Source organism: Strix uralensis, chromosome 5 (assembly GCF_047716275.1).
Source record: "Strix uralensis isolate ZFMK-TIS-50842 chromosome 5, bStrUra1, whole genome shotgun sequence".
Lineage (NCBI taxonomy): Eukaryota > Metazoa > Chordata > Aves > Strigiformes > Strigidae > Strix > Strix uralensis.
Window position 1 is genome coordinate 54,970,991 of NC_133976.1, and position 10,115 is coordinate 54,981,105.

Below are 10,115 nucleotides of genomic sequence, written 5' to 3' on the forward strand. Positions count from 1 at the left end.
TGCATAAAGAGTCCCAGAAGACATAACTGGCCAAAAGATTTCAGCCCTAAGGAAATCATGTGCACCATGCCTGGGAGAATACACCAGTCATCACTCAGGGAAAAACTGCTTCTCAGATGATATCACAGTTAGTCTTTATTGCCTATTGTTTGGAGATAAATAGCTGGTTTTCTCTCATGAGGAGTGGTGAGTGGCTTTTAGAGCTTTCCTCAGGAAAGGATTTTAGAATGAAAAGCTAAGTCATCTGCCTTTTCTCTGGATGTATTTTGTAAGCAAGTCAGACTACATTCTTATGATTTTTAAAACATTTTTTATTAGTTTTTATTGGTTTTGACTTGTTTTTATAGTAAAAGAACAAAGAGTACCATATTACGATAGGCTGAAGTCCTTCAACAAGCTACTTGAATACATTTGCTTTCTTGCACCATAGTCATCTCTCACTGTTTGAAAAATTGAACTTTCAGGGGCTATAGCTCATTAGAAAAAACTCTGACCCTCAGACAAAACAACTCTGAGGATGTTTTAAGATTCCTCTTCTAAGTCTCAAAGTTCCTTACAAGTAAAGGAAGGAATGTAATCCTTAATAATAAATAGAAATTATTTTAAACACAAACTGCGTTGACCTAAAACGTCTTCTGATACAGTTCATCAGCCAGGCATGAGAGCTGGAGTATGTGCACATTCCTGTTGGACTCCTCTAGGAAGGAGAATGGAGTAGTTCTCTGATGGGAGCTGGGGTTATGGCAATCAGATGCAGACCTACACCGGGACCCTCCCATTTGCTGAAATGCCTCAGTCCCTGGACTAAGGAGAAGTTTGCTTTTACCCCACAGATTTTCTGACAGAGGATCTCACTATCTTTGGACAGCTTTCCCAAAGCCTGTGATGAAATGGGAGCAAAAGGAATAATTCAAAGGTTATCCTCTTGTTCTCCTGCTTAAAAAAAGGAACACTCAATGATAATAGAGGCAGCCAGCTTGCAGGATCCAAAACTGAATCCAATGGGTCTTTTCCCAGATAGAAGAGGACAAACTGAGAAGGTGGAATAAGGATCACCTGCTACAGGATGGTGTAATATGAGGGAACGCACATTGACATAGGAGCATTGACATAGGAAGAGCATTGACATAGGAACATTCACGTTTAACCACAGAAGGAGAAGACTAGCACGTGATCTTGAAAAAAAATTAAATCAGTACCCTACAATAAAAGCTAAATAAAACATAATTTACATAAAGAACACTTAGGGAAAGAAGAAAAGCCTTAAAAGGTGAGAAAGGCAGGAGAAATTTCCAGTAAGTGGAAAGGACAGACTGCCTCTGCCCAAGGAAATAGCTGTGGGCTGCAATTAGCTAAATGATACATGACTCCTGTGCTCTGATTGTGGTGCGTTCTGAACTGCTTGTTGGTTTACTGCTGTTTCCAATGGCAAGAGTGCTGTATAATAAAAGCTGTACTCTGGACTGCCATCAGGAATTTTCTTTAGCTTCTGGTGCTGAAGCTATATTTTAAATGAAAACTGGTAGCTTTTATTTCTGGAATAACAGTAGTGGATAACTATAGTGCAGCCATGGATTTATAGCAATGCTTTATGCATGGAGATCGAACTTTTAGGTATGATTTGCTTTCCTCTCCACGATCACTCCTTGCTCCCATGAACATGTTCAGCATAGGAAAAATAATCTGGGGGGAGGCAGTTCTTATGTAATGAGGCTTGTCAAGCTGAAGGCAATGATTAAAAATGCCACCTCGTCTTATGAATATTATGTAGCTACAACAAAGCCTCGTTACAACAGCTCACTCCTTACCTCCCAACAAAATAAAAGCCCTTCCTTAATGCCAGGACAGCAGGGAATCTTTGTGCCTTCCCTGTGCATTTAAGTGGTTACGAGTGCCTCACCACTCACTAGCACTCAGGCTGCCAGAGACCAGGAGACACAAATCAATAGGGTTAAGTGGATTCGCTCTGTGCTTGCCTGCATATACACATCTTAACCTCCCCCTGCCTCCCCGCCTGCTCTGCAGTTATCTCTCTCTTGGGAACCACCATTTGCCTGCTTGTCCAGACAAGCTCCAGAGCTTGAAGTTGCCAGGGGGTGAAGAGAGAAAAGCCTTCCTGCTGATGGGAGTGTGTGTGAAGGGAGACTGGCACTGTCCGCTGTCAGATCGTAATGATTCTCTGTCTTCTTAAGTGGCAGCAAATATGTTCTGGGGAGCAAATGCTTCGTGTAAGTATGTGTGGGTATGGGAACAGCACAGGTGTCACACAGGGGTGTCACACCAAAGTAGAGGAAACACAATGTCATTTGGAGTGCTGCTTCTTTGGAATTGCAACCACAAAAGAATGAATAGTAGGATTAATTCACTTAACTATTGATCTCAGACACACACATTTTCATTTAACATTATTATAAAAGCCAGAGTCTCATGGCTTATAGCTTGTGGGCAGTACAGCAGAGACATTTGCAAGCCCTTTTCCCTATTTGCTGATGACGTAAATCTTAGCAGCAAGTTTCTTATGGTGAACTCCTGGGGAAGGGTCTCCTACGGAAAAACAGCCTAATGCCTGGACTGGTGACTCTAATGCTGTTCTCTACAGATATACTCTCACCAAATAATTGGTGACCCAAATAACATGGGGACATATTCATGGAAATCCTATATAGAAAGCTGTCAGGGAAGGAAGAAAGAAACCAGAATGGGCTTGATATAATTAGGTCTGGACATACATGCACACCCATGCACACAGTATCTCAGCTACCGGGGAGAAGCTAACCAGGGGAAAAGTTCAAATACAGCCTCCCTCTATCTCAATAAACACTAAGACCTATGGCAGTGGGAGAAGACAAAATATGGTGCAGGGAGGCATTAAGACATTTTTCAGTAGTTTCATCACATGGAGCATGAGGTCTGTTCAGGGTCTCAAATAACTTCTTTGCCAAATTAATCTGCAAAGGACATTCTCATAACTAGCTCTTACAAAATCACCCTACTCATGAGCAGGTGGATGTAAGGGCCAAAAATAAGTGTCAAAGGTGATGAAGACCATGCTGGGATCTGTGGAGTCATCAGGTGACACCAGTAGAGATGCTGGTGCCTTAGATGATTCCAAACTGGGCCAGCTCATGCAGTTCCAGATGGCTGAAAGCTTCCCATGGGCAAATCACTGTGATATCTGCAAAACAGAGAGAATGAGAAATGGGTTCTGGTCACTGCAGTTCTTGAATTTCTTTGTTATTAATGTAAAGGATGATTTACTGAGGAAACATTAAGAAGAATGAGACTCCACTTGAAGATTAAATGAGCAGATGAGCTCTTCAAATCTGGTACTACCTACCAGACTGAACCACATCAGTGTATCTTCTCCTGTGCCATCTTTCTCTGGGAGCAAAAGGAAACCAGCATTTCCTGTAAGTCTCTTCAGCAACTACGTAAACTGGTATAAAAATTCATTCCGGTTATGTGGTTTCTCTTGTTCTTATAAACTACCTGTAGGCAAACTGTGATGTCCTTGAAGACATATGCAATCTTAAATCAGATGCTGAATAATTTGATCTACAACATTCAGGATGTGTAACTTTTTGATAGGTGCAGTTGTTATTGATACCTAAGTTCTGACTGGCTACAACTCATCCAGTGTGTGTTTCTCAATCCCAGACAGGTGCATAAAATTCTTAAAATTAGGATTCTGGTAATAACACAAATACTTAACCAGATGGGATTTAGTTCCTGTGAGTTTTGGTATTAATAGCTTAGCATTTGGCATTTCTTTGAGAATCTCATTCTGCTGAAATTCTTAACCAGAGTATTAGCAGAAAACAAACAAGCACATCTGCAGCCAAATGAAAGCATTCAGAAATTGAAGCATGCCTAAATAGTGTTTCTGTTTCATAGTGTATGTAAGCATAAGCATGACCGTGGCAGCCTGTAGAGGGTACTAAGCCTTCTCTGGTGACCCTGAGAGCTGCAGAGAGACCAGGGAGACAGAGAGGCCACCCCATAGAGTCCTCTCCTGTGCTGAAGCATGACTGCACTTGTGTTAAAGCAGGGCATGACAACAACATCCCACAGGGCTTACCTGTGCCCAGTCCCTCCATGCCTGGGATGTCATCTCCAAACCTAGGGGAGAAAAGAGCAGGTGAGGGGTGAGTTTGGGCCAGCAGCACCCAGAAAAGGGGAGCTGACCTGTGCCCCCAGCCAGGGAAGAAGAACTGTGGGCGGACAGAAGAGGAAGACAAACAGCTCCAGGTGGGAGAGTTAATGGCACCATGGGGCAGGGGGAAGCCTCCTGGCTCCTTGCCCAAGGGAAGATGCTACTGCAGAAGCCCATCTTAGCAGCGGGAAGCCACCTGACTAGCATGGTTTCTTTTCTTTCCAAAATGCCCTTACCCTTTTACTCCTTTTTTAGGTGGCTTGCTCTTGAACTGCCTTGTCTGTCTCTGCTTGAACTTGGGAGGCCCCTTGCGTGGTGTGGTGGGACCAGTTGGAGCATCTCCAGTGTTGAGGTTGGTGCCTGGCTTCTCACTCATCACTCGGCTACTGTGTGTGGCAGGCCCACGCCTCTCTCAGATCCTTCTGCCTGCAAGATAATGGCAAGGACTGACATAACACTCTGCTTATCATTTCTAGGTATCAGTAGTCAGGTGACAGAATTACAGAAAGTATAATTGTGACAGGATTACAAAATAAGCAGGATAGCACTGCCTTTCATCTGGCATGCTTGAATTAAGATGCCAAACAAAGGACATTCAAGCCAGGGACTGGTTCAGGATATGACTACTAGGAGCCACAAAGATCCACTTAAGGCTTAGAGAAATATCCTATCCTTCTGAATCATCATCACTGGTTCTTCTACTTGTGCCTAAGCAGTACCTTTTTGGACACTGATGGAGATGGGATGCTGAGCTAGATGGGCCCTTAGTCTGGGTGCAGCTGCAACTAGGGCCTTATGTTTGTCAATACCAACCTTAAGGGAAATAGCACAGCATCTTTAAGATTGTAAAGAAGGCTAAGGCCATTGGAGACTGTCTTTTAGACAGAAGTGAATTTCTTAGGATTTATGAGAGCAAAGCCCGTAAGCCTCCCCAGGATATGTCCATTTTGGTATTTTTGAGCATTATATTATGTGCACTGACCTCTTCTGCACCACACTGTACATGAGCCAAGCTCCACTTCATAGGGGCTAAAAAGTTATCAGGGAGCAATTCTTGTGTGGCAGACATCTCTCCTGCCTCAGCGGGCAGAACTGCTGTATCAGAGCCCTTTGCTTCCTTCCCAGAGAGGACAGCAATAAATCTCACCAGCGCTCAAGGGGGAGCTCGCAGCCCTTCATCAAATTTTGTGCTAATTAGTATGCTAGAATGGTCTGACCAAGTGCATTTATGGCACATAAATAATTGCCAACTTTTTCTCCCCTCCTTGAAGTCACATTCTTCCCCATGACCATTACATAACTCCTATCTCCAGGTGTTTATCCCTGTGCAGCCAGGCTGATCGAATCACTGATGGAATTGACTTCAGGATTTGGTATTAAAGGCTAATCCCATTATGTCACCATAGTGACCCAATCCCAAACATCACCTGCAGTGACACTCCGGACTTTTAATCTCAGAACTGTAAATGCCATCAAAGATTTTTTTTTCTTAGTCTGAAGACAGTTTATGTCTTTGACAGTCCTGAAATAGCCAGAGTGCTGGAAAGCAAAGCCTGAGATGCAAGGAGAAAGACCATCCAAGCAATCCCCCTGTGTCACTTCCACATCAGAGCAAGGAGAAGAGCCGTGTTTCTGTGTCTGTGGCAGTCTGGGAACACTTCACCCCTGACTTGTTTCCATCTGTTCTGACAGTAGGATGGATCCTAATGATAGCACCTAGAGGCACGCTAGTTCTTCTGTCGCTTGTGGTAGGGCTCCTGTCTCAGCTGTAATATCCCAAGCAGGAGACTGGATGGGTTCCAGCAGCCCCAAATGGAGCAGCAGATGGTCATGTCTGCAGCTGAAGTATGCACAGATGCTATTCCCTGCCTGTAACACAACGCTGCCTAAGCACACACTGTGCCCACAAACACAGGGATCAGCTGAAATCGTAGAAGTTACTTATTTGGCTGCCATCTCTGCAGCACCTGAACAATCACCCAGTATTTACAGCTTTATCCTCACAGCACGGTGGCAGAACAAGCAAACACTGTCACCTTCATTTTTTACAGAATGGGAATGGGCGCAGTGATTGGTATGACCTGGACTGCACAGCTCGGAGGAGTGACAAAATCTTTTCACTGGCATTTTTTTAGGGCCAAACTGAGAGGTGAAGGCTGTTTGGCTCCACACCAAAGAGAGAATTTGGTGTCTCACTGTTACTCAGGACCAGTGAGGAATTCAGATGGCACTACCCTAAAAAAAATGCTTTGCATTGGAAAACTCCTCCATGTCATGTCTGCTGATGCCCCGAAGTATAGTATTACACCTCTGCCTCAGGTGCAGTTCTCATCAGTAGGGTGCCTGTCTCAGTGGTAGATACCCCTCCTGAACTATGAGAGACACACATTCACTTCTAAGCACCATGTTCATTTAACATGTCAAGTTACTTGGCACTCCTCTCAAGGGCTATTCCCAAAAGTACAACAGAAGAAACAAACTGGCTAACAGATTTCCAACTCTTTGGACTGACATACAAAACTTGTAAGATGCCTTTGAGCTCCATCTCCAAGTGAGCTCGTGCCCTACTTCACCAATGCTTGCTGTCTGCCAGCACAGTACCTTAACCACAAAAACGTCTTTGAGGGTCAGCTCCTCTTAGTTCTTTGAGTCCATGCCTTGCCCCTGGCCTTCACTGAATAGAGAAGTAGCTAATGGGAAGACAGTCCTTGGAGTTTCCTTTTCCCTCAGTCTGAAGTAGTTGTATCACCTACTTGATAACCCAGGATTTGGTAGGAAAAAGGATCTATCCAAATCACACTTCATCCTCTCTCTCATATGCATGAATCAAGAAAGAGCACTCAAACTAAAAGGGACAATTCTAACTTCTTCCTTACCAACCTCCCTCTACCTATTTTCTCCACGCATCACCAAAAGAAATGACGGAGGATGGAAAGCAACCTTAATGTCACATAACAGCCTCCATCTTGCAGCAGGAATCAAGCTGCCCTCCCACCATTGAGCTGGTGGGACTTGCTTGCCATCACATGCAGGCAAAGATGTTCACGCTGGAGAGGGCCCTGTCCCACAGCATGGGAGCTGCCTCAGTTCCCACACCTTGGGAACCAGCTGCCCCTGCACACAGCCAGACGTGGGTGGGCAGGAAGCCCAGGATCATAGATGGGAATGAAATGCCCACAGCAGCTTCCCAGGGGAATTTCCCAGCCTTTCACCTCTCCGTACCTGGGTATTTGGGTAGTCCTTGGCACCACACCAAACAGATGGCTTGAAAAACGTTTGATGAGACTGAGTCTCCTTCTCTAGATCTCTGCAAGTGCTATGCTGCCTCCCTCCCAGGGCCTCCTGGGCTGCCAGAGCTCTTCTGCTGCCACTGACACTGGGATGCAGCTCATGGGTAAGAGCTGATGGCTGTGCTGCCAGCTGTGGATGCAAAGGCGGTTGAGGAACAAGACGTTCTTACACACACTTCCTCTGCCCCCTCCTCTGATTATTTCTGCTCAGTCCAGGGTTTAATCCTCTGGGTAAGAGCTTTGCTTGCGTCTGAATGCTAATTATACCTAATACATGGTAATGGGCTTATCTCAGTTGCGTCAGATATCCCACCTCTGGGTTGCTGGCTAGGCTAATCATCCTTCTTTTAGTTTTCTTTGAACTTAAAGAGGCTTGAATACTACTGACAAATGTTGACTCTTTAATCTGCTCCTTCCTTAATCTCTGATTCTCTATGGAAAATTTACCTGACAGATAATGCAGATGCCTCACTTGACCTTCTTGAGACAGATTCAGTGTAGGAACTCATCTTGCCCTGTCTGAAACCTTCAAAAATACAGACTTCTCCATGTGCACTTGTCTTCGTGGTGCCTCAGGGGTGTCAGACACAGAACCCCCATGGGTTCCATGCAATGATGTGCTGGGAGAAAATGGCATGCAGAAGGAAATACTCTCATTTTTACATTCCTTTTGATGGGGTTCTTGCATGCTCATCTCTTGACCTCCTGAGAGACACTAGCATCATTCATCTGGGAATATAGTATCCAGTGTAAGATGCCTGTGAGGAGTGAGGACTCTCACAGCTCCAGTCTCAGTTGCTTGAGCTGGCTAATCATAGTGATGGAAAAAGTCCATGCAGGTTCAACATTTTCTGTTCCTGTGTTTTACACAGGATCTCAGACCCTTCATTCTAGCAGCAGTTTTAAGACCAAGAACAAATGAAAGAGGATGCACTCCAAAAGACAGAAACTCATTTCAAGCAGAACTATATTCCTGCAACTCCTTCCCAGGTGGGGAATCATTGGAAAGACTATCCCAGTTGAAAGAAAGTATCCAGTAACACCAGAGGTACAGCATCACACAGTATAAACCCCCCACCGATGTGCCCTGCATGTATGGCTGGGCACTGGGGCAGGAAACACCAGCTGCCTGTGCTGAACGCTCCTCAGGAGCCCCCCGGCACTGCTCACATGCAGGCTAAGCCAGCTGAAGACACAAGCCAAGGGGGTGCCAGGGACCCCTGACCGAGGGGTGCCTGGCATGAGAAACTAAGCGGCCCTGCGGAGGCCAGAGCTGCTCACACAGCCAGGAAGCTTTGAGACAAACCACTGCTGTAGCACTTGCCCTAATGTTAGAGGAAACAAAACAACCACCCAAGAACTACAACTCCCTCTCTCAGCTACTGGGTCTCTTCACACTTTCTAAGCACAAACATCCAAAGTTTTCCCACATGGGGTTTTATCAGGACTTTTTTCTCCTTTGGGTTTTGCAGCAAGTTCTGCTTTTGTCCCCCTGCCACCCTCATTATTGCTTTGAGCTCCTAGGAGATACTTACAGTGCTAAGGGCTCCTCTTGCAAATCATTCAACTCCGGTCCTCCAGCCTGTGTAGAAAGGGTCTCGAAGTGTTCTTTCTCCTCCAGATATACTCTGCCATCAGGTGACATCAGGGCGCAAATCATGGGCGGGCCCCTGCATGACGGGGGGGGCATGTGAGGGGAGTGCTGTGACCTTGGTGCTCTGCAGACACAGCTCCAGTGAGATCTGGGGGAGCAGGAGATCCTCGACACAGTCCTGAGGGGCTATGTGTCCCTTTCTGAAAGAAAAGGTTGTGGCTTCTCTGGAGCTCCTGGGGGGAGATCTCTGGAGAAGCAAAGGGGAATAAGGAAATCACCTGCCCTTTGAGTGATGCCGCTGCTCATGAACATACACACGTGCCTGTCTGTACATGCAGGGAAGGGAGGAGTTGGTTCTAATCACCCCAGGTCCCTCCCCTATGCTGGTGAATGCACAGAGAGACATGCAAACTTTTCCAGCAAACTTCTCAGCAGTGCCACAGGGGTCAAGATGTACCTTACAGAGCAGTGCATGCAGTCAGCCCAGTGCCGAGTGGGCTGAGTTGCTCAAGGGACTCATAGGAACACTGATAAGATGCTGCGGAGGGTCCCGGTGAATATTTAACTGCATCCAGCAGATGGGATGGCAGGGGAAGAAGGGGGAACCTTTGTGTTGCATGCAGGGGACCAGCCAGTGGGGTGGCCTGTCACATCTGAGACCCAAGGCACTGGTCTGAGGTTAACAGCTAGGTCACATCTGGGTACTGGTAGCATTGCTCCTGTGAGGGGCTGTCTGAGAAAGGGAAGAGCTGGTGCCTCAGTCCAAAGTCTAACTCAAAAAAGTACATGCATGGTAATGCACACTGTTTTATTGGGTGCTTCATATCTCCGATGCATTTTAACAGTCTGTTGTGACTGCCTGGGACATTGGTGTCAGAGATGTGGAAAAAGTGGGTGGAGCCTCACGATGAAAAGAGAGGGTCCAGGGCCCTGTTAGAAGGTGCTGGAAGATCATTCTTATCCTCAGCTGCAGCAGCACCTAAGTCATGGACTGTAGCTGCCTGGCTCGAGGCATAACCACAGGGTTAACAATCCTCTGGGGTCCATTGGATCTGGTGAAGCACTGCTCACTTACCCT

The 10,115-nt window shown here is 46.0% G+C and overlaps 1 protein-coding gene across 1 annotated transcript; it reads right to left on the reverse strand.

Moving 5' to 3' along the window:
• Window positions 1-290: 290 nt before the first annotated feature.
• On the reverse strand, window positions 291-9,157 carry PDE6H (phosphodiesterase 6H). The gene is made up of 4 exons (XM_074870887.1): window positions 8,979-9,157; window positions 4,390-4,579; window positions 4,079-4,119; window positions 291-3,175 (listed from the first exon to the last, which is right to left on the reverse strand). The coding sequence occupies exons 2-4, from the start codon at window positions 4,527-4,529 to the stop codon at window positions 3,099-3,101; spliced, it is 258 nt and encodes an 85-aa protein (XP_074726988.1). The 5' UTR covers window positions 4,530-4,579; window positions 8,979-9,157; the 3' UTR covers window positions 291-3,098.
• Between the last annotated feature and the right edge of the window lie 958 nt (window positions 9,158-10,115).

Bases quoted from the DNA above. Each gene is read 5' to 3' on its own strand.
- PDE6H (XM_074870887.1), bottom strand. From the start codon at position 4,529: ATGAGTGAGAAGCCAGGCACCAACCTCAACACTGGAGATGCTCCAACT. The intron at 4,120-4,389 runs GTAAGGGCATTT...TTTCTCCCCTAG, and splicing joins CCTAAAAAAGGAGTAAAAGG to GTTTGGAGATGACATCCCAG. The intron at 3,176-4,078 runs GTAAGCCCTGTG...TCTGTTTTGCAG, and splicing joins CATGGAGGGACTGGGCACAG to ATATCACAGTGATTTGCCCA.